The 24,721-nt window shown below is 36.6% G+C and overlaps 1 protein-coding gene across 2 annotated transcripts in view; it reads right to left on the bottom strand.

The window, feature by feature from the left end:
* The window catches only part of Nkain2 (sodium/potassium transporting ATPase interacting 2), a 1,004,696-nt gene that overhangs the window by 470,516 nt on the left and 509,459 nt on the right, over positions 1-24,721 (bottom strand). For both annotated transcript variants that reach the window (XM_013126789.3, XM_005065768.4), the window contains exon 3: positions 11,458-11,538. In XM_013126789.3, the coding sequence (XP_012982243.1) occupies positions 11,458-11,538 (81 nt within the window). The remainder of the gene's footprint in view (positions 1-11,457; positions 11,539-24,721) is intronic.

The following is a 24,721-nucleotide window of genomic DNA, read 5'->3' as shown; positions in this document are numbered from 1 at the left end:
ACCTGACTTCAAGCTCTATTATAGAGCTATAGTCCTGAAAGCAGCTTAGTATTGGCACAAAAATAGGCAGGTAGAACAATGGAACCGAATTGAAAACCCTGATTTTAACCCACACATCTATGAACACTTGATTTTTGACAAAGAAGCTAAAACTATACAATGGAAAAAAGTAAGCATCTTCAACAAATGGTACTGGCATAACTGGGTACTGGTATGCAGAAGACTGCAGATAGATCCATGTTTATCACCTTGTACAAAACTTAAGTCCAAATGGATCAAAGATCTCAACATAAATCCAGCCACACTGAAACTTTTAGAAGAGAAAGTGGGAGATACTCTTCAACGAGTTGGTACAGGAGACCACTTCCTGAACATAACACCAGTGGCACAGACACTGAGATCGACAATTAACAAAGGGGACCTCATAAAACTAAAAAGCTTCTATAAGGCAAAGGACATAGTCAACAAGACAGAAAGGCAGTCCACAGAATGGGAAAAGATTTTCACTGACCCCACATCTGACAGAGGGCTAATCTCCAAAATATACAAAGAACTCAAGAAGCAAGTCTCCAAAACACCAAAGGATCCAATTAAAAGGTGGGGTACAGAACTAAACAGAGAATTCTCAATAGAGGAGCCTAAAATGGCCAAGAGACACTTAAGAAAGTGTTCAACATCCTTAGCCATCAGGGAAATGCAAATCAAAAAAACTTTGAGATACCATCTTACTCCTGTCAGAATGGCTAAAATCAAAAACACTGAAGACAATTTATGCTGGAGAGGATGTGGAGAGAGGGGAACACTCCTCCACTGCTAGTGGGAGTGCCAACTCGTACAGCCACTTTGGAAAGCAGTATGGAGATTCCTCAGGAAAATGGGAATCAGTCTACCACAAGACCCAGCAATTCCACTCTTAGGCATATATCCAAAGGAGGCAAATTCATACAACAAGGGCATCTGCTCCACTATGTTCATAGCAGCATTATTTGTAATAGCCAGAACCTGGAAGCAACCTAGATGCCCCTCAACTGAACAGTGGATAGAGAAAATGTGGTACATTTACACAATGGAGTATTGCTCAGCAGAAAAAAACAATGGAATCTTGAAATTCGCAGGTAAATGGATAGCACTGGAAGAATCCATCCTGAGTGAGATAACCCAGTCACAAAAAGACAAACATGGTATGTACTCACTCATATATGGATTTTAGACATGGATCAGGAGAGTGCCAGTCTGCACTTCCACTGACAGAGAGTCTGGGAAACAGGAAAGAACCTAAAAGATATGCATGGTACCCAAGAGAAGAGAAATGAGGCAAGATCCTCTGAACAGATGGAGAACATGGCGAGGGGTGGGGGGGAGGGGGACCTTGGAAATAGAGATGGGGAGAAGTGGAAGAGAGAGTAGGTCCTGGAGGAACAGGAAGGTTGACTGGGGAGGGTAGGATAGGGGGAAGAGGGAATCATAGGTTAGAAGACAGATCAGGCACCATTGTGACCTCTAGTGATCTAAACGGATGACACCAATTGGCAAGCTAAGCAATAGTGTAGAGGTCACTTCGAATGACCATTCCTGATAGTGAACTTGATGTCTACAACTATCCTGGAGCCTTTATCCAGTGACTGATGGAAGCAGAGGCAAACACCCACAGTTAAATACTGAACAGAACCCAAGGAACCCAGCGACAGAGAGAGAGGAGCGATGAGCAAATTGGCAAAGAATGGGCTGGCAAAACCAGCAGAGACAGCTGATCCGAATAGCTGGGAGGCCAGCATGGAACCGATCCAGACCCCCTGAATGTGAGAGTCAGTGAGGAGGCCTGGGCTACCTATGGGGTCCTGAGCAGTGGATCAGTGTTTATCCCTCGAATACTAACAGACATCATGTGTCCATAACACAAAGAGGGTTGCTCTCTCTGCCTGGACTCTTAGGGAAGTGCCTGGACCCTACCCTGCTTGAAATGATAGACTCTAGATATCCCCTATTCGGAAGGAATTGGCAATAGGGTGGGAGGATGGGGGAGGTAGTGGGGGGGGTGTGGGAGGAGGGGAGGGAGAGGAAACTGGGATTGACATGTAAAACAAGTTATTTAAAATTAAAATAAAAATTGCATAAAACATCATTTATATTTTAATAGTTTGAAGTCTTCTTTAAAAATGCATATTCTCAATATGTAGGAATACATAAAAGTTAAAAGGACCCAAGAATTCTGGCCCCACTCTAGAGAAAAATCAAAATATGTATTTTCAAATGCTTAGGTGTTTCATACGATTACATTCCCTGTGCTTACTATTGCCACAGAGTGCTGTTTAAACCCTGAGACAGATGTTATAGTTCCTTTGGTGATGGGATATAAAGGAGCAACCCCCCCCCCCACACACACACAGAGCTATATTTACATCCAACTTCTGGAATCAACATTCCCACTATTTTGTCTCTTCCAGTGAATAGCCTTGGTATGCCTGGCTTTTTTCTTGGTCCTGGGAATGACTCAAACATGACACCTACATTATATACCAAAGACTGAAGTTAAGTAATCAGATATTTACAATATATTGATAAGAACATCTAGTTCCATTTGTTTTATGTTTTATCAATTGGGTTCACTTATAAACAATTGAAATGCCTGATTGATTGATCACTATAATGCAGTAGCCCAGTGATCACCATTCCTATTGGTTTAATGATCAATTGAAGTTCGATTGGAAAGAAGAATTCCTAAATGAATACTCAAAATATTGTCAAAAATAGCATGTAATTCTTTATATATGAGGAAATAAGAAATTTTATTTATTCTTGTGTACTATTACATCTTAATTCAGCAAAATGTTGCTCATTAGATAATCACACAGAAAAAAAATCAGTTATATGAAGCCATACATGTAATAGAAAAGAGAAGCATGACTATTACATTTTCTTACTAATATATTTAATACTGAACAAAGGGATAAGAAATAATGATTCATTTTTTAATAATAAAAGTGTATTCAGATGTTTATTTCAAGCATGTTTTCAAAAATCTTGGTCCATTTCATGCTGCGTCAATTACATTGCATTTGAACTGGACTGTCTGTCTGTCTGTCTGTCTGTCTGTCTCTCTCTCTCTCTCTCTCTCTCTCTCTCTCTCTCTCTCTCTCTCTCTGTCTCTCAAACACACTGTCAAATCTGCCAGATCACATACATGATATTGATAAAACGTATTTATGTCTCCCTTTCCACTCAGTAACTACTGATATAGCTTTTATATCTTTAACATGAATGAGAAACAGTTTGCCCTTTCTGATATTTGTCTCTTGTTTATAGAGTTTTGTTTCATTATCTCATTATTCCCATTTTAGAAGAGTCCCTGTGTTTTTTTTTTACCAACTTCTGGAGTTATCATTCATATTTTTCAACATACTTTACCTTTTATATTTCAATCAAGGTCATAAATATTTTTAATTTAATGACACCAAAATTTCATTGTTATTAGATTTTTTTAAAGTTGGAAATATTTTCAGATTTTAATTTCAAGCATTTGGGACTTTCAGTTTAGATGTATACTACTTGAATTACACAGAGTTTCATTTTTTCTAGTCCTATTTCAACAGTAGTTGGGGAGCACTAGCTTAATGACTATACATCATTATGCACTGAGAATTTTGTGGTTTGAATCACTTAATCATTAGGTGTTTTCTATAGCATTAAAAATTCTATGATGGTTAGAATATTCTAGTAAATAAAATATTAATTTTTGCTAGGTATAATGTATAGATAGTAAATATTTTGTTTTGTTTTGTTTTGGTTTGGTTTTTCGAGACAGGGTTTCTCTGTGGCTTTGGAGACTGTCCTGGAACTCGCTTGGTAGTCCAGGCTGGTCTCGAACTCACAGAGATCCGCCTGCCTCTGCCTCCTGAGTGCTGGGATTAAAGGCGTGCACCACCAACGCCAGGCTGATAGTAAATATTTTTACTATTGATCTGATTGACATTTTACAAAGGAGTATTAAAAAATCTGATTAATTCTGGATATAGCAGTTTATCTGTTTTTTTATCCAATTATTTTTGTTTTGTTAATCTTGATGCTATATTATTTTATTCAGGATAACTATTTCACTATCTTCCTGCTTGTCTTTCAGTATGTCTATCTACACCGGTATGTATTTTCCTTTGATGTTCTGGGAACTGGATACAGGACCTTGCCCATACTGGGCAAGCAACAAATACCTAAACAAATCAAAAATGCCTGAATAAAGCAACATGAGACAAAAGTTCAGAAAAATGCCACTTAGTTCATTTTGTGTTGGCACTCTACTCTTGGGCATGGGGCCTACTTCTAAGTTAGATTAATATATTCAGCGAGACTTCATTGAAGAAAACTATTTGTTTCTCTTGTAAGCTGTTGTCATAGATTCTTGATAGGGATGATAGGACGTTGCATTCACCCTCCATACCCCAGCACTAGGACCCTATCAGGCTTGAGCTTGCACAGGACCTGTGCAGGAAGCCACAGTCTCTGTGAGTTTGTTCATATGAGCATCAGTCCTGTTGTGTCTAGAAGACACTGTTTCCTGGTGCCTTACATTCCCTCCAGCTCTTACAGTCTTTCTGCTTCCTCTTTGCATCACTCTCTGAGCCCTGACCATGATGTGCGCTTGACTCAGGCACTACTGATTTGTACTACATGGATTGGCATCCTTACTCTCATTATGTCATTTCTCCTTCAATTTTACTGTTTTTGCCTTAAACATCTCTTTACCTGGCACAAAACCACAGTTTTCATTTCTGCTTTTGGCTGTACTTGTTTCCAAAGGTCATGTTTTCTACTTTTTAATAAATGTTTTATGTAACCTCAAATGTTCAAGAGATAACCTCATAGGCACCTTTTATCTCAAAGTTCCATCTTCTATTTAGACCTGTTACTTTTCGTTACTTGACTGAAGCAGAAATACTATGTAACTTACAATAAGAAAACATTTTAATAAGCCTGTTATAATTTGGAGAACATCATAAATAAAAACAAAATTCTTTGATAAAGCATTCCTTTAACTACTAAACACCATCAAAGAGTGTCCAGAATTGAACCTGGACTTTAACCCAGTAACGTTCAGTCTGTATCTGGTTAAACCTTGCTCATTCTCCAAATCATTTCAAACATAAAGTATTCTGTAGAATTTATCCCTTATTTTCAAACTCATTTTTCAAGACAGCCAACATTGCTTTACCATTTTAGCAGTCTCTTCACTTACTTTTTTAGCCATGTTCAGAACTCATCATTCCCCTAATGATGAAACTATTCAAATGTTTGAGTCTGTGTCCTTCAAAAATATGACTATTTATAAATTCACCGAAAATGTTTTTTTACAAGTTCAAAGCCTGAATTCCTAGTATCCTTTCCCACCCAGAGAGCATAGTTTTTAAAAGTCAGTGAATAATTTTACATTATACCTTCCTAAAATATTCTTCACATTTGGTATATACTTGTGTATTTACACAACAAACATATATATGTATATATATATGTAACTACCTATTTTATATAACATGATGGCTAATAGTATGAAATACATGCATCTATATACCAATATGTATGTCTTATACACACACATAAACACACACACACACGTATGGTTCTAGCCGAATCCCTTATCTCTCCCTCCCCATCTCTCTTTATATATGCATGAATGCATATATAGATATATAATAAAATACATAGATATCTAAACATAAATTAATGAAAAATGTTTCTTATTCCATCTCATATTTACAATAAAAACCTGTCAGTTACTTTTAAAAAATCCTGTTTCTTTCTCAAATATATTTTGAAATGAGTTTTACATTTTACATTTTTTTCTTCTTTAAGAAGTGAGTATTATACATTGGATGCTTCACAGGTAGTGATGAACCTTTTGGACATTAAATGTAAGGTGATAATATAATAGGCATGTGTCCCAGAAGATGTTGGGGATGTAAGACTTGAACTTAGCAATAAGGTCAATACTGAAGAAAGGAGTCTGGCTGGCATGTGTTTAGAGATGGTCACTTAAATTATGATGGAAAAATAACATTTTTGGGGTAAAGAATATGAACAGAGAATTAAAAAGTTCCAATGACTCCATTTCTCACTTAAAGGGTATCACAAGGAAGTAAAACAACCCAATGAAATGATAATTGAACAAATAAGAAAGTAATCAGCAGCATTTAATAAACATGAAAGAATGCAAATCATAGGATTGTTCATTTCTAGTATTACAAAAGAACTACAACATAGTTAATTCTTACTATCAGCACACCATTTATATTTCCTAAAGCAAAATATACTTGATAAATCATTTTTTTCTAATTTGAGAAATATCTGTCATAGTTCTTGGCATTTGGTCACTTGGCACCCAGTTGTGGCATTCTTTGGAATGCTAAGGAGGGGCAGGCTTATAGGAGGAAGTCCATCAGCAGACTTTGAAGCTATATGTGTTGTAACACTTGCCCCTCGCTCTCTCTGCTTCGAGCTTCCTTCTCCAGTCCCTGAGCCTCTGTCTGATGTGTGCCTACCTGCCATGATGGACTCTTATCTGGAGCCTTAAACTCAAACTTTCTTCTACAAGTTGCCTTGCTCATGGTGTTTTACCTCAGCAACGGAAAAGTAACTAATACACCAAGGAAAGTAAAACCTACAAAAATATATGGACCCAGTACACTTTACTGTTGATATTTAACAAAATTAATCCTTTTCTTTGCTATGACAAGTATTGAGCTCAGGTTCTTTAGCTTGCTAAATTAGCATTCTTCTGTGTAGCTACATCCTTGTCTCATTTTATCATTCTTTTATTTAGACAGTGTCACAATTCTTTGCTCATAGTCTTGAATATATTATATAGACAAGCCTTCAATCTGACAAATAAGAACATTGATTTCATTAAATATAAACATGTGCAAACATTGGAATCTTTCTAAATGAATAATGTATTTTTTATGGAAGAAGCAAAGCTAAAATTGTTGTAAAAGTCCATTATTCTGTCTACCACTCATTTCTGTTTTTAAGGATTTGTTCCTTTCAGTCTACAGTGCATGGAAGGTTTTATCTTCTTTCTGCTTCTTACAGAAGGCAACAGTTTTCTTCCCCAAAACTTGAATTGTATGTGCTATCTGGCTCTTTCAGATGGCAACATTTAATAATAAATTTTATCTAGATCCTACACCCAACTGTAAGTCATTAAAACAGGACAGCTTTTTAGAAGGAGCTTTCATGAATTTCTGAATATCACACACACACACACACACACACACCATTAGATATAATTAAATATTGTTGCCTAGATTTCACTAGATAATTCTCTAATACCTAGTGACATCTGACAGGTATGTACCTGTGCCCTTAGTCTCACAGGCTTAAAAATAACAAATTGGTCTCTCCTGGGTTACTATGAAAATTTATTTTCTTATCCCAGGTGATGAAAATGAATAAATAAATCACTATAGTACATGTGCTTTTATTCTGTTATGTACTTTGAACCTAAAAATTACTATATGTTAAATGACATATCTTTCATCTTTTTGCAATAATTCAGCTTATTTGATGGATAGGATGGGTTCTTATTTCTACCTGAAAAATGATAAGAGAATCATAATTGACTAGTATAATTTAATGAAATAAGAAAACTACATATGAAGACTTCTCAAAATTCCTAACACAATGGTTCATTTCACATTTAATGTTCAAAGGCAACTTCAAACAAAGTTACTATATACAACAAATTGAAAACTTATTTCCTCTTGGTTTCCAAACAGCACATCTATTAAGACACCAATTCAAGGGACAATACATTAGATGATACTTGATTATATTTTGTTTAAACTAACATGTTTGCTACTAATATGAACAATGTAGAAATTATTGGTGCAGTATGGGTGGTTTTTGCTGCTATGATCTTTTATATTCTGATTTTATGGCAAATTAACAAAATTTAAAAAACAGTTTCTCTATTTGATAAAAATAAAATTAAATTTATTTTTTCTTGAGTCTTAACAGATACAATTTCTTTTTTATTATGTATACACAGTATTTTAATAATTCTTTGAAACTTTTGTACAATGTATTTTGACCATATTTACCCTCAAAGTCATACTTAACTCTTTTTTTTTCAGATATTTTTTATTTTTAAATTAGAAACAAGGTTGCTTCACATGTCAATTCCAGGTCCCTCTCCGTTTCCCTCCCCTCCTCCTGTGCCCTCCCACCAACCCCCCCCAATATCCCCTCATTTCCCCAGGGAGGGTGAGGCCCTCCATGGGGGTGTCCATAGTCTGTCATTTCATCTAGGAAAGGGCCTGGACCCTCCCCCCAAGAGTTCAGGGTGAGAGTGCATCTCTCATTGTTGGATGGGAGTCCAAAGTCCTTTTGTATATCGGGGATAAATACTGATCTACTACCCAAGCCTCAATAGATTACCTAGGCCTCCTCACTGACACCCACATTCAGAGGGTCTTGATCAGTCCCATGCTGGATTCCCAGGCTGATGCCTGGGATTCAAGAGCTAACTCTTGTCAGGCCAGCGGTTTCTGGGGGTTAAACCAGCCCAGTCTTAACCCCTTTGCTCATCAGTCCTCCTTTTCTGTCACTGGATTTCTTGAGTTTAGCTCAGTGCTTAGCCATGGGAGTCTGCCTCTTCTTCCATCAGCCACTGAATGAAGGTTCTATTTCCCAGATTCTCTGGCCATGGGATTATAGGCTGGCACTCCCCAGATCTATGTCTAAAATCCATGTATGAGAGAGTACATGCCATGTTTCTTTTTTTGTGACTGGGTTACCTTGCTCAGGATGGTTTCTTCTAGTGCCATCCATTTGCCTGCAAATTTCAGGATTCCATTTTTTTTTCTGCTGAATAGTACTCCATTGTGTAAATGTACCACATTTTCTCTATCCCCTCTTCGGTTGAGGGGCATCTAGGTTGCTTCCAAGTTCAGGCTATTACAAATAATACTGCTATGAACATAGTGGAACAGACATCCTTGTTGTATGAATGGGCATCTTTTGGATATATGCCTAAGAGTGGAGTTGCTGGGTCTTGTGGTAGGTTTATTCCCATTTTTCTGAGGAATCTCCATACTGATTTCCAAAGTGGCTGAACAAGTTGGCACTCCCACAGCAATGGATACAATTTCTTACATACTCATTGAAATGAATTTGGCAATAATGCTGTATTTTCATAGCATTAACCATATAACTATATCTAAAAAGACAATCAAAGATCAAACAGCTTAGTTTCACATACCATATTATTTTAGTTCATATCATGTTATCTGAGTTCATTCATGGTTGTATGTACTTCATAACCACATGGAAAACTGTTTGCTTAGAAAAATAAACTGAAAAACACTATAAAAAAGAGAACCCAAATTCTGATCTCTACATAATTGTAACAAAAATTTTTAACTTTAAATTTTCACTTTAAAGTTACTAAAATCTTTAAGCTTTATCATTTCTTGTGTGTATTTCTTGTAAGCAATTACCTCTTTTCATACTGTATGGAAAAAATACACCTGTCTCATTAGGTGCATCCTACTGAATAGCTCCTCTTATTCCATTTTCTGTCTTTACTCCTGAGATTCAAGTCATGGAGCATTCAGATGGGATACACACTGTCTTGCTTTTCAGAGGGATGAACATGACAATGGCTCATAGGCTATAATCTGACTACTGTAAGCAGTCTCAACAGAACCATTATTGATTTTTCATGAATCTCACATTTTCAACCACTAGTGCTTCCTCCTAGCATTGTATTCCTCATGAAGTATGAGTTACTTGCAGCAACTAAAGAATTAAATGCCATAGTCACCTTCCTCAAATCCTCTGTGCAGGAAAGAAAACCCAGAGCAGGTAACTAGAACTTAGCCCTTTATGGTTTTATGTTAAAAGGAGATGATTAAATCTGAATGTGTTCTGAAGCCTTGATGATGATGATGGACAATCATTAGGTGCCTGTGAGAATGATTTCTCAGACTGTGGCTTGCAGCTTTCTTGGTCTTTAGGGTTTCAGAATGAGCCCTCACAGTGGTTTAATGGTCTTGTTTAAAATCATGGGATCCCAGCCTCTATTCTGTGTCTATAGATACACATGGAAAGCTTGCTGCCTCCAGAGAACATCTGTGCACTCAGCTTGCTTCAATTCTCTTTATCTCTGTGTTTTTATGTTAAACAAACTCGGGTTTGCTAAATCATTTCACCCTGTCAATACTCCTGATACTTGACTTACAATTTTAAGGTGATTATTTTAAATAGAGAATATTGCTAAATGTCATTCTAACATGAAATTTCTTTGAAGAAAATGGATTACAGAACAGCAGAGATATATAAATGGGGGACTAACTCAGGTCCCTGGGAAGGTGTGCTGCTGCCTTTCAAGCCGCGATATCATCTGTGCTTCTCCTATAGCAGGCAGAACAATTTTTCTCCATTGGTCACAGCCCCTTCCAAATGGGCTGTCTGCTTGCCACAAGCATACAGAATGACTCTCTGGACAAATCACTGAGTGGTCCTTCGCTAGGCTGACTGTGAGGAACTAGCCCCAAATCTGTTCCTTGAATATTTCCCTAGAGTCTTCCTCATCCCAAATGTCACATTTTCTCTCCATCTTTTGTCATTGAATCAAGATAAATCAACATGATTTCTACTTGATGTAAATCCATAGCACAGATTAAATGATAAGCGAACACTATTAAAAATGCTGAATGTTTTGTCAAATTCCTACATATATATTTCCACCCCATATCTCCCTAGCCTGACCAGATATATAGATATGGGGAAGTGTTATCTAGAAACTTTTTTCCTGAGTATTGGGTTTAAAGATGTCGGTGTGTTTAAGACATTTACTAAATGTCAAGTTGTTAGAAAAAGAACAAATATATAACAACTTCTGTCTTATAACATTAGCAAGAACAACAAATTGGAAATTCTCTCCATAGTCAAGGTATACTTAATTGGATTGCCTTATTTGCCCTATTTGCTGTAACCATACTAGAATAGAACAATGGTGGCTTTAGCACTCTGCAGACTACATTATTCAATAGTCAATGAATTCATCTTAAAATTACAATAGTGCTTCTCACACAGTAAATAAAGAAATCACATTCTTTGAGTTCAATCATGAAAACATTGTTGAATACAATGCAATGAAGTGGCTTCAAAAATCTTTAAGATATTTCTCTCTGAAAACCATCCTATTCGGCCTTAGAATGCTTCCATGGATGTCATAAAGGTATATTACATTAGGAGTGTTATAATTTACATCCCAAATTAATTTTGTTACAAAACACACATCACATCTTTGTGATGATAGAAGCACAGAGGTAAAATTGAGAAACCCTTCTCTTCACCTTCACCCACCACACCTAGAAGACAAGAGCCGGGAGATACTTGGGCTAAATTAGAAAGAGATTCATTAACTCAGGAGTGATGACTCAGGCAAATCAGATGGCAAATTACCTTTGAGAGATCCCCCGCCTCCAAATAGAAGCAGATAACAAACACATTCCACGTCACCCAGAGGACTAGCCAGACAGCATACTGTGAAAAAGCAAAGAAACAAAAGAAGAATTAATTTAGAATTAGCTGAGGAAGAGGGCAAATAGATCTTGAACTTCTGAAATTCAAGTCAAAAGATTAGTTGAAAATAGTGGATATTGCTTCCATCTAAGGAACATGGGTGTGCATGCGCGTGCGTGTGTGTGTGTGTGTGTGTGTGTGTGTGTGTGTGTGTATTTGTGTATTTCTCTTGATTTCTTACCACTTTTTATGGTCTCATAACTCATAAAATACTGAAGGATCAGTTTTAGGTCTTTAAGGCTGAAGAAATAACAACCTTCCCATTTCCATATAAAAGGTTTCATGTTTACAGACATGGAGAGAAGTGGATGTTCCATTTGACAATCTAAATAAGTTTTAAAGACATTCTTGTTTATAAAGTCATCTTTTTGGTGGATATACAAACTTTCTTCAGGTTATTAAGGTTTTCCCCAACACAATGGTCCTCATGTCCATGTCCCATATAGTAAGTGCTCTTCTTCTTCTTCTTCTTCTTCTTCTTCTTCTTCTTCTTCTTCTTCTTCTTCTTCTTCTTCTTCTTCTTCTTCTTCTTCTTCTTCCTTTCCTCCTTCCCTCCCTCCCACTTCCTCCTCTCCTCTCCTCCTCCTCTTTTTTTTTGGTTTTTCACTTCTTTGTTTATCTTCTTATAATATCCTCTCACAAACCCCATGACAAAACAGTAACCATCTAGCAATTATCCCTAACTTTATTCTGTTGTCTGCTTAGTGTATATTCTGCAATGGTGACGATTTTTCTTACCAAGTCATAGTTCTGACCATCCAGTCACGCAAATCATTTTAAAAACCTTTAAGTCACTATCCCACAAAAACACTGTAGTTAACAAAGATGAAAATTAATTACCCATAAATTCATGTTAAATGAAGGAGATCATTTTCAAAATGATGAATATCACATTACACATCAATGTGAACAAAGAAGGAAGATAGAAATAATGCATAGTTTATCTTGAGAAACAAAACACGAAGGCTTAAAAAAAAAGAGGTGACACTCCTCTATAAGAAATGATTGAAACTGACTTTCAAACTCAATTAAGTTAAAATGTGGAGATTTATTGGGTGATAACAACAAGGAAATGGCAGGTGTGCATTTTGTTTTGTCGTTGAAATCACAGGTATTATGTTTCTTCCTGCTAAATAAACCCATGGGTTCCATCCCTTTAACAATGAGTTTCATATCTTTATATTGCTATTCAAGAACCCCCATGGTTTTGAACCATGCTGTGTTTAAAGTCATTTATTTGAGCTCATCCCTGTATATAATCCTAACTTGTTAACTTTCTGTTCCCTGGTCTTAAAGTACATTTTTCTTCTTGGGGTCTTTTACCATACAATTCCTTCACCATTGATTTTTTTTCTACACATTACTCTTCACATCCATCAATATTTTATTTTTCTTCAAAGGTCACCTAAAATAACACATGTTGACAGATAGGCAGTTATATCTGGCTGAGCTTTTCATAGTGTTTTAGCTGACTTTGCTGTCTTAATTACACCCTTAGTATCCTCTTTAATTACTTACATAAATATCTAATGTACAAACAATAATGGCTTTATGGAATAAGTTCTTCTTCATATGTTCATCTCCCTAAGTTCCTAACTTAATATCTTGGATAAAATAGACATTCAGAAATCATTATTTTTAACTCAGTGATGGAATGAGAAGAAACTGAGATAAAATATCATTTTCATTCAAAGAATGCAGATACTACTCATGGACACCATTTTTTTCAGGCATACGGTCATCGTTACATTATTTGAGGAGTGATGAAATTGTGTAACAGTAAATAAAGACACCACGGCATTTTAAAGATGTTGGGTTGTTCCAATTGCAACAGAGATGTTGTTCTGTGCAGCACAGAGTGAAGAAGGACAAATCAAATGATATCTGAAATGCTACATGGAGTGTGGGCTGAGAACTGATAACGGGATTCATAAACTGAGCAATTGCAGTAAAGGAGGCTCTTGATCTGTAGGATGGAGATCCTAGGAAACATTTGAGTTTGACCAAAGTGTACATTTAGCTACCTTAGCTTATTTTTAAACTAAAATGTAGGTTGTTATTGAGTTCTTTGAGTAATTTTGATCATTTTCTTTTTAGATATTTAGTTTACAAATATTCCACATATTACCTTTCACTCCAGTTGCTTTCTACACTCTGAAGAAGAATTTTCATTGTATATGACATGTTCTTGCTTTTCTTTGATTTCCTTTAATTTGGCCATGATGTTCATGAAAAAAAATCATGCTCATTTTAATATCCTGAAGTATTTCACCTATGGTGGTTTCTAAAAGTCTCGGGTATTGCATTTATTTGATGGATAGATTTGGATTTTAGTTTCAGAAATACAATGAAGTTCTGGGTCCTTATTGATAATATGATGAATGAAAGAGTACATACAGTTTGTAATCATTTAGTTAAATATTTTAAAAGGGGACATAAAGAGAAAAGAATTTGGGATGAACCTTGCATGTAGGAGTACTGAGATCAATTCTCAAAACGTAAAAAGTAAACAGACAAGTAAAAACAAAGAATGTCAGTGCAGTGGTTTTCTTTTGGAAATTTAATTGTCATTTTATTTTGTTTGTATGGTTTCCTGCATGGACCTATGCAGCTCTTGAGTTTTTGGTGCTGGAGAGAGGCCAGAATAGGGCATCAGTTATGTGGAACTGTAGTTACAGATGGTTGTGAGCTGTCATATGGGAGCTAGAAATCTAACATGTATCCTCTAAAAGAGTAGTCAATGCTTTTAACCACTAATTCATTTCTCTCACCTGATCTGAAGTTAAATATAAATTTATCAAGTAGCAAGAATATTACCCATATCTCTACAGGTATATGGCATACTGGTTTACCCAACAATACAATAAATATACAAGTAACAATTTTCTCCTCTTAAAGACTAGTATTGTCTTCCCAATTTACACTTAATTATTTACATGTATGTTACATATTAATACATATTGGTTAAAACTTGAGCTGATTTTTGATGTAATAGCCAAAATCAAACAATTTTATGGAAGGGTGGTTATGATCAGATGGCCTGTAAAAAAATGAATTGCATTGAAATTGAGGACACTCTACATGTTATCTGCATCTGTCAATTAGGAACTCTGCATATCTATCCCAGCTATATTGTATCACTGAGCTTCAGGTTCGGCAAGTGTTTATTAATAATTGGTAAATTCTAAGGCTTCTGTAGACTAGGTGATGGAATCCTTCAAATGCTCATCACTTGAGTGTTCAATAGCTGTTGTCATTTTATTATAATACTTATGATTTTGTATCACTTTGTTAAAATAAAACAGCAGTAATGCCAAAGGTTTATCATCTCAGACTCCATAAAATACACTTCACTAATGTGTCTAGCAAATCATCCTATCTAGCTGATGGGGCAACCAAGAATTATTTCCTTACGGTAATATGAGTATCTCTAACTTAAATGGGTTCTATAATTTTTTCCTTTTCCTTAAATCTCAAAATTGATACGCAGATAGCACTTTTGAAGGAAGCATTTACATTTGGAATAAAACAGTAATTTTCTACATTTTATTTACCATATCACACATCTATGAATCATGTTCTATGTCTTATTCTATGGGTTTCTTTTTATAGTATTTATGGTAAAGATTCTTCATGCCCACACTTTCTAAGGGTAACATGGAAACACATGTCCCTTTTTCATCTTTACATCTCCTTGAATTACTTTTATTTCTTTGTATACTTTACTACAAGTCAGGTGGCCCCAGAAAACACTAGATATTATAGACTTACAGAAGAGAGTCATCACTTTTAGTGCTCTGGTCTCTTATACAAACAGGAGGGGAAACCATTCAAATGTACTCATAGTAATCTTGGAATCATTGCATTATGCAAAAATCAAGAGTTTACTAACTTTTCAATTTATCTTGATGCATTAATTATCTCTTTTGCATCATTACTATGTTCTTCATCTTTCATTATTCCTTTCTGAAGTCATACTTCTTTTTCAGTAGCTAATGGTAGTATTTTTCTGGACCAAATATCTTCCAATTGAATGTTGATAGTTGCCTGAGTATTGATGGAGATATTTCCATTTCCTTATAAGTTGTCTGGCAGTGATTTTTGCCATTAAATGCCGTCGTTAAGCCTGCTCTTCAACTTCTTCATGTAATAGAAATTACAAGGGTCTGTGCTAACTTCTTTCCACTTGTTACACTGAATGGATTGACAATAGTTGACCATTGCTCAGCTTGTATATAATTGGAAATGACATTCTGCCCGGGAGAACTACCCTAACAAGATGACAAAGAATTGTACTGGCTAGGTATCACCTAACTTGGAGTTTTCTCCAGTAAAACGAATCTTGTTTTGGTCTCATTTTTCCCAAGAAAAGGCTGATATTTTACTTTTCAGATAAAAGCTTTGATCTATTATCTGTAATAAGAGACAAATCCCACTTTTTGATGAAATTCGCTTTTCAAGAACTGATGCCTGAAGCACCCAATAAAACGTGTGAGTCTAATGCAATCCAATTCCTACCAAAATGCAGAAAACTGTTAGTTATACCTGACCTAATGATTCATCACGATTTCCTTGTTGTCCTGTGACTTGAATAACAAAATCAAATTACCAAAACAAAGTAAAAAGTAGCTAAGGCTTTGACTCATTGTTGGTTACTGTATTAGGTAAGTCAGATATATTTGTATTTGGTTTGTGTATGTGTGTGTGTGTGTGTGTGCGTGTGTGTGTGTGTGTGTTTGCTTGTTTGTGTGTGCACATGCATGAGCAAGGACAAAAGCATCAGGACAAAGTGTGAAGGTCAGATGACAATTTTCGGGGGCTTCTTCTCCCCTTCCAGTCTAGCATCCTGTGTCATCAGGTTTTCTGGCAACCATCTTTACCACCTGAGCCTTCTAACTGGCCTGATACACAGTTTCAAATTATGTAGGAATAGAGAGTAGGTTATGCAAGGCTAAAATATTAATGGGTGTTTTATGTGAAAGAAAATAAGTCAATCACACCTCAATGACACTGCTACTACCTTGCCATTCCTCTCATTCACAATAAAAAATGCCTAGAATTAATCTGTATATTTTAAGGTGCCATATATATTTAGCAAGACAAAGTATGTAATTTCAAAATAGTTTATCTGCTTTACTTTCCCACATATACTTGTGACTTTACAATTTTTATTAAGAAAAAAATGAACTTTTCAACTTTCTGAAACTATAAAATAGAGCATTCTTTTCCCAAAGCAATCTTTTTGAATAATTAAAGGAGAACAAACGTACTTAAGACAGACACACTTTCTCATATTTCTTGCTCAAAGTTTCTATAAAATTAACCTCAGGAAAATAGACTTTCTTTTATGATATTAAAAGGAAAAGCTAAGTATTATTTGAAAGAGATTTAGGTTTATAGTTTGTCTGCCATGCTAAATTCATGTTTAATTTTCTTAAACATTACCAAACTTAGAAAAAATATGTTTAGCAGTATTATTATTATTATTAGGAGATGAAAGAGAAATATAAAGGTAATTGCTTTTCATGTGACATCATAAGTGATTTATTAGCCAAGGAATTGGTCATGAATCAGTTCATGTTCATTAACTACCAGCTGGATGCCTGAGCCATTAGCAGATGTATCAAGGAAGCATTACAGGACATAGCCAAATGTGTCTACTGATTTACCTTCCTCTTCTTATTGTAGTATCATCAATTATCAATATGCATTTCATACAATCTACGGAAATGTATTCTGGTTTGAATATTTTCCCTAGGCTACAAAAGTCTTATCAACCAAAATCACTAACACCTCGATGCTAATAAAAACGTAATGATACATCAACTCTGATGAACTTCTCACAGTTCCTTGAAGCAAAATGTGGGGAGGTTAAAATCATTAACAAGTACGTGTTTATAGTAAAAAGGAGGACATTTGAAAGGTAGATGGAAACAACTGATTCCAAAAACAAACACTTCTTCTTAGCATGTTTTGGACAGACTGATGTTTTGCTCAATGTTCATCATGTCTTAGGCTAAGAGCTTAATCTCTAAGAGCTGCAACACTTGACCTGTTGAGGTACTGTAATCACTTTCTTACCTGTTGTTATGATAAGGAGCAAAAGAAGCAAAATAATCCACTTATTTTTCAATTCCTGGTTATTTTATGCCAAGAGAAGTCTGCATTACAGTGAAAATCAAGACATCTGTTGGCATAAAATAACCAGGAATTGGTGGCGGGGTTTGGAAGTGAGACGAGGACTTAGCCTAGGTTCATGAACTGGCTATTTGGAGCCCATTCACTATGGTGGGATACCTTTCTCAGCCTTCATGCAGGGGTTGAGGGACTTGGTTCTGCCTCAACTTTGTTGATTCCCCAAGGAAAGTCTTGCCTCCTCTAAGGAGTGGATAGAGGAGTGGGAAGGGGAGAAGGTGGGATGATGGGAGGAGGGGAGGGAAGGGAAACTGGGGTTGATACGTAAAATGAAAAGAAATTTTAAATAAAAAAGTTGCTACATAAAATACACTGTCATTATAAATTAGAATGCTCCTAGGGATGAAGTCTCTGGCAAGATTATCATCCAAAATCTCTTAGAAATCTAATACTATGCTGAGCATGGTGCATATGCCTTTAATTTCTGCACTCCAGAAGCAGAGGCAGGAGGATCTGTGTGAGTTCGACGCCAGCCAAGACTACACAGGAAAACCCTATCTCAAGAAAACAACAAAATAAACTCTATAAGTTTTAGTTCATTTAAAAAAGTTCACCCAGAGTTCACTGGAATCCAGTTGCAAAGAGGGAGGGATTAGCAAGGGGTCAAGACCAGGCTGGAGAAACCCACAGAAACAGCTGATCTGAACAAAGTGGAGCTCATGGACCCCAAACTGATAGCTGGGAAACCAGTATAGGACTGTTGCAGACCCCCCCGAATGAGGATGTCAGTTTGGAGGTCTGGTTAATCTATGGGGTCTCTGGCAGTGGATAAGTATTTATCCCTAGTACACAAATGGACTTTGAGAGCCGACTCCACATAGAGGGATACTTTCTCAGCCTAGACACAAAGGGGATGATCTAGACCCTGCTCCAGATGATATGACAGACTTTGAAGATCTCCCATGGAAGGCCTCACTCTCCCTGGGGAGCAGAAAGGGGATGGAATAGGGGTTCTGTGGAGTGCAGAAGAGAAGAGGAGGGAGAGGGAACTGGGGTTGACATGTAAAACAAGCTTTTTTATAATTTAAATAAGAAAAAGAAAAAACAATTCTCCCATCAGCAGGCCTCTTTTCTTTTTAATTATCAATAGTACTAAAATTTTTTAACAACAAACAGGAGAAATTGAGGAAATATCATACTTCGGCACTATGCATTTAACATTTTAGTGTTAACTCCTCAATTCTCCTCTCAATGGATATTGTGAAGTCCTGTTTGTCTGCATTAAATAGAAATCTCATTCTTTATTCTATGCTTCATGGATTTCAGTTGGTGAGGAAGGTTTGCTGAATAGCCTATAATATACATGAAAGTTCAATCATGCACAGAGTTATTAGGTTAATTCTAAGCTATTTAAAATCTAGTGCTATCATTCTATTTGTATCAGTTCTGAGAAAACTAGGTTATCCTTAAATAACTTAGTTTAGTTTGCCAATTATACCTGAAAATGTTTAGCTCAATCAACAGTCTATACATTTTCAAACATTCAGTCATCATTATTTTAATAAATGCAAACATGATTATTGATTTGTATTCATCACTACAAATCAAAACAATATTCCAGATGTACTGTCTTGAAGTAAAAAGTGAAAGTAATGTCCTGTGATCAAAAACTAAGAATATTCATTCAGCATAAAAACAGATGTGTGTGAATATTTTCTTGTGCTTATTTCACTCAAAATATTTAATGACAGGAAACTTATTCTTCTGTAATTCCTGAAACTGGAAATGTTCTACTGAGAGGCCCTTGTCCATCTACAATAATTTTTGTTATATGGCAATATTCTGATTACTATGTGCACATAAATTTAAGGCTTAAAAAGTTAATAAAACATAACTTGGAGAAAGATACCAAATTATATTAAAAGTATAAAAGCTAAAATTTATGCGACACTAAACTTATATAGTGATTTGGTTGATTGTTTGCATAATAGGCTCTTGAATTGCGGATCTGCAATACAAAAATGAGTGAAGGGGGAAAGAATCTAATTTGCTAAAACTACAATTTCCATTTCATTGCTTCATATTTATCACTATTTGTGATTTAGAGTGATTCCAACAATCTATTGTTTATTGCCAGTCAATAAATAATTTAAGACCCATATGGTTACCCTTTTGTTTTTTTATACCTTTGTTTAAAGATTGTAATTACAACTGTTTTCATTCTGTTCAAGGTTTTTTGGTTGGTCAAAATCTACTAATGATAATGAATTTGCTGAATTCCTGCTATTTCATAATTTGAAGATCACACAAAATGTGTTATACATCATTTAGTAAGTTAATTGTAATGAATTTGAAGGTGTGTGTGTGTGTGTGTGTGTGTGTGTGTGTGTGTTTGGTGTGTGTTCATATGTGTGTAGGAAGGTGCATACTTGTATAGAGGCTTTCTTCTTCTATTACTCTTCACTTTATTTTTTGAAATAGCATCTCTTGCTGGATTTGGACCATATAACTAGCTTGCCAGGAAGTCCCTGGGGTTTGCCACTGTCTTCTCACTCTGCCCCAACATAGCATTAGGATTATATAGGCAAACCTGCATGTGTACTCCTTAACATGCTAACACTTTACCAACTAGGACATTTCATCAGACACTGATGATTTTTTATACAACACATGTTGTACCATTTTTATTCCATTTTTTATCACCCACCCATTATAAGTTATGTGACAGCTTTTTCAGGCCTACACACATGTATGTTCCCCCAACCTGGAGAACTATTACCTTATATAGCAAAACTGGATAGAAAATAACTATTGGTCTGGACATGAGTACAAAAGGGGTGGAGGTCTTATCTCCTTTAGTATTGGGAATACCACATAACATGTGTCTTTGTAAGAGGTAACACATGGATATTTTACACAGAGAAGGAAAAGGGGTGATGGGAGGGGAACAGTAAGAGGTCGGATGGTGTTGGGTTTAGTAATGACATGTCTCCCCCAAACTATGGCATTTTGTAACTGCCAAAATCCTTAAAAGTCAAAGATCTGGGGGTGATAGAAACTCTGGAGTTAAGGAAAATCTGATTTTACCTATTAAACCAATATCAGGCCTCAGAAGAATATTTTTTGTGTGTGTTTCAGGAGAACGTGTGTGTGTGCTTGCTTTGTTTGGGGTTTTTTGCTTGTTTGTTGGCTTGGTCGTTTTTTTTTTTTTTCGAGACAGGATTTCTCTGTGTATCTCTGGCTGTCTGGAACTCCCTCAGCAGACCAGGCTGACCTTAAACCCAGAGATCTGCCTGCCTCTTCCTTCCAAATGCCAGGATTAAAGGCCTGAATCACTGCCCATCCACGTTTTTTATATTTTAAATTGATAGATAAAAATTGTATTGTGTGTCTTGTTATGTAAAAAGATGCTTTCAACTGTGTATACATTGTAGAATAAGGTATAAGCCTAGCAATGAACATGAACATATGTAATCATGTAGTTACCATTTTGAAGGTGATAATGTTTACCAGACCTTCCCATGGTTTTCAAGACTGTAGGGCATCATCATTTTATACTGTAGATCTGCTGAAATTACTCCTTCCATGTAACTAGAATTATTTATATTTTAGCCAACGTTATCCCACTCTCCCTTCTGCATTAGCATATGAGTTTCTGGTAATCATACTAGGTTATTTCAGTACAAAACATTTCTCCATAAAACAACAGGGTGGTAGTATACAGGTATTTTTAATAGTGGTAAAATTTTCTGTCTGCTCCTACATCAATGTTTTAGATTCCATATACTGGTATAACTATGAGTTTTATCTTCTGTGACTTGGTTATTCCCTTATTTCATTAGTAATAACCCCCTTCTTGGTTTTTTTCCTGCTGTTTCAAATAACAGGATTTCTTTCCATTTTATAGTTGAAGAGTTGTCCCTCTCCCTTCTTTCCTCCCTTCCTCCCTCCCTCCCTCCCTCCTTCTTTCCCTCCCTCTCTCCCTCCCTCTTTTTCTCTCTCTTTCTGTGTATGTGTGATTCTATTTTGTTACTTCATTCATTCAATGAATCATGTAGGTTAATTACACACCATGGATAACGTGAGCAGTTCTGTTGTAAATATGGAAATGCCAATAATGGTTTGATAAACTGATTCCATTCCTAAAGATTAAAATATGTTACCAATTCTTCTAGATTTTATATTGGTGCTATATTTTAATTTTAATGAACTTCTATACTGTTTTCTATAATGAATGAATAGAAGAGTCTTAAAATTTTTGTTTCAGAGGTGAGATTGGGTCTACGGCAGAGACCGCCCGCCCTTCCCCCATCCCCCTTGATCTTCAGGGCCGCCCAGCATCCAGAAGACCCGCCCACACAGGAAAGACATCAGCCCCTCCAAGACCCCAACCCTAGCTAGTCCAGCTTCAGGTGAGATTGGGTCTCCGGCGGGGACCGCCCGCCCTTCCTCCATCCCCCTTGATCTTCGGGGCCACCCGGCATCCAGAAGACCCGCCCACACAGGAAAGACATCAGCCCCTCCAAGACCCCAACCCCAGCGAGTCCAGCTTCAGGAAAGACATCAGCCCCTCTAAGACCCCAACCCCAGTGAGTCCAGGTTCAGGAAAGACATCAACCCCTCCAAGACCCCAACCCCAGCCAGCGAGTCCAGCTTCAGGAAAGACATCAACTCCTCCAAGACCCCAATCCTAGGGAGTCCAGCTTCAGGGAAGACATCAGCCCCTCCAAGACCCCAACCCCAACGAGTCCAGCTTCAGGAAAGACATCAGCCCTTCCAAGACCCCAACGCCAGCGAGTACAGCTTCAGGAGACCTGCCCACACAGCAAAGAAGTCAACAATTCCAAGACCCCAACCCCAGTGAGACCAGCTTCAGGAAAGACATCAGCCCTACCAGGACCCAAACTCCGTGTCAGCATCCCCAGCTTCAGCTGCAGGAAGGAAGGAGACCAGTGGAGACGGAAAGACCCCACCAGCACCCACTGAAAGAAGAGATGGGAAGAAGACAGAATAAGAGATCACTCAGCAATAGAAACACCAACATGACCCCACCAGAATCCAGGGATCCAACACCAGCAAGACCCGAAAAGCACTACATAGACGAAGAAGAGGAGACAGACCTTAAAAATTATTTCATGAAGATGATGAAGACCCTCAAAGAAGAAACGAGGAAATCCCTTAAAGAAATAGAAGAAAAAACAAACAAAAAAATCCATGAAATGGGGGAAAAATTCAAGAAATAAACAAATCTCTCAAAGAATCTAAAGAGCACCAAGAAAGAACAACCAAAAAAATGAAGGAAACAACTCAAACAGTTGAAGGATTGAAAGCTGAAATAGAAACGATAAAGAAAACACAGAATGAAGGGATGCTGGAAATAGAAAAGCTGGGTAAACGATCAGGAACTACAGATGCAAGTATCACCAAAAGAATACAAGAGATAGAAGAGAGAATCTCAGGTGTTGAAGACTCATTAGAGGATATAGAGTCGTCAACCAAAGAAAATCTCAAAACCAACAAATCCTTAACACAAAATATCCAGGAAATATGGGACACCGTGAAGAAGCCAAACCTGAGAATAATAGGTATAGAAGAAGGTGAAGAACTTCAACTTAAAGGTACAGAAAACATATTCAACAAAATCATAGAAGAAAACTTCCCTAACCTAAAGAAAGATATGCCTATGAAAGTACAAGAATCTTACAGAACACCAAATAGGCTCGACCAGAAAAAGAAGTCACCTCGCCATATAATAATCAAAACATCAAACCTACAGAGTAAAGAGAAAATATTAAGAGCAGCTAAAGAAAAAGGCCAAGTAACATACAAAGGCAGACCTATCCGAATTACACCTGACTTCTCAATGGAAACGATGAAAGCCAGAAGATCCTGGACAGATGTCCTACAAACGCTAAGGGAACAAGGATGCCAGCCCAGACTACTATATCCAGCAAAGCTCTCAATTACCATAGATGGAGAAAACAAAATATTCCATGACAAAGCCAGATTTAAACAATACGTATCCATGAATCCAGCTCTACAGAAAATGCTAGAAGGAAAACCTAGAGCCAAGGAAGATAACTACATTCACAAAGACACAGGCAATATATAATCACACTTTACAAAACGCCAAAAGAAAAAGGGAGGAGAAACTATACAAAATAACTTCACTAACAATAAATCAAGCACAAGCAAGGATCACTAATCAATGGTCATTAATATCCCTCAATGTCAACGGCCTTAACTTGCCTATAAAAAGACACAGACTAGCAGAATGGATACGAAGACAGAACCCTTCCTTCTGCTGCATACAAGAAACACATCTCAACATCAAAGACAGACGTTATCTCAGAGTAAAGGGTTGGGAAAAGATCTTCCAATCAAACGGCCCCAAGAAACAAGCGGGTGTAGCAATCCTAATATCTAACAAATTAGACTTCAAATTAAAATCAATCAAAAGAGATGAAGAAGGACACTTCATATTCATCAAAGGAAAAATACATCAAGACGAAGTCTCAATTTTAAACATCTACGCCCCAAATACAAAGGCACCTACATTCGTGAAAGAAACATTACTAAAGCTCAAAATGCACATAAAATCTCACACACTAATAGTAGGAGACTTCAACACTCCGCTCTCACCACTAGACAGGACCTCCAGACAGAAACTTAACAAAGAAACAAAAGAACTAATAGAAGTTATGACCCAACTGGGTTTAACAGACATCTATAGAACATTCCACCCAAATACAAAGGGATATACCTTCTTCTCGGCACCACATGGAACCTTCTCTAAAATTGACCACATAATAGGAAACATAGCAAATCTCCACAGATACAAAAAATTGGAATAACCCCCTGCATCTTATCAGACCACCATGCATTAACATTAGAATTCAACAGTAACACAAATCGCAGAAACCCTACAAACTCATGGAGATTGAACAATGCACAATTGCACCATCCCTGGGTAAAGGAACAAATAAAAAAAGAAATTAAAGACTTCCTC

The sequence above is a fragment of the Mesocricetus auratus genome, unplaced genomic scaffold (genome assembly GCF_017639785.1).
Source record: "Mesocricetus auratus isolate SY011 unplaced genomic scaffold, BCM_Maur_2.0 Super-Scaffold_100018, whole genome shotgun sequence".
Classification (NCBI taxonomy): Eukaryota; Metazoa; Chordata; class Mammalia; order Rodentia; family Cricetidae; genus Mesocricetus; species Mesocricetus auratus.
This window is presented reverse-complemented; position numbering and strand designations above follow the sequence as displayed.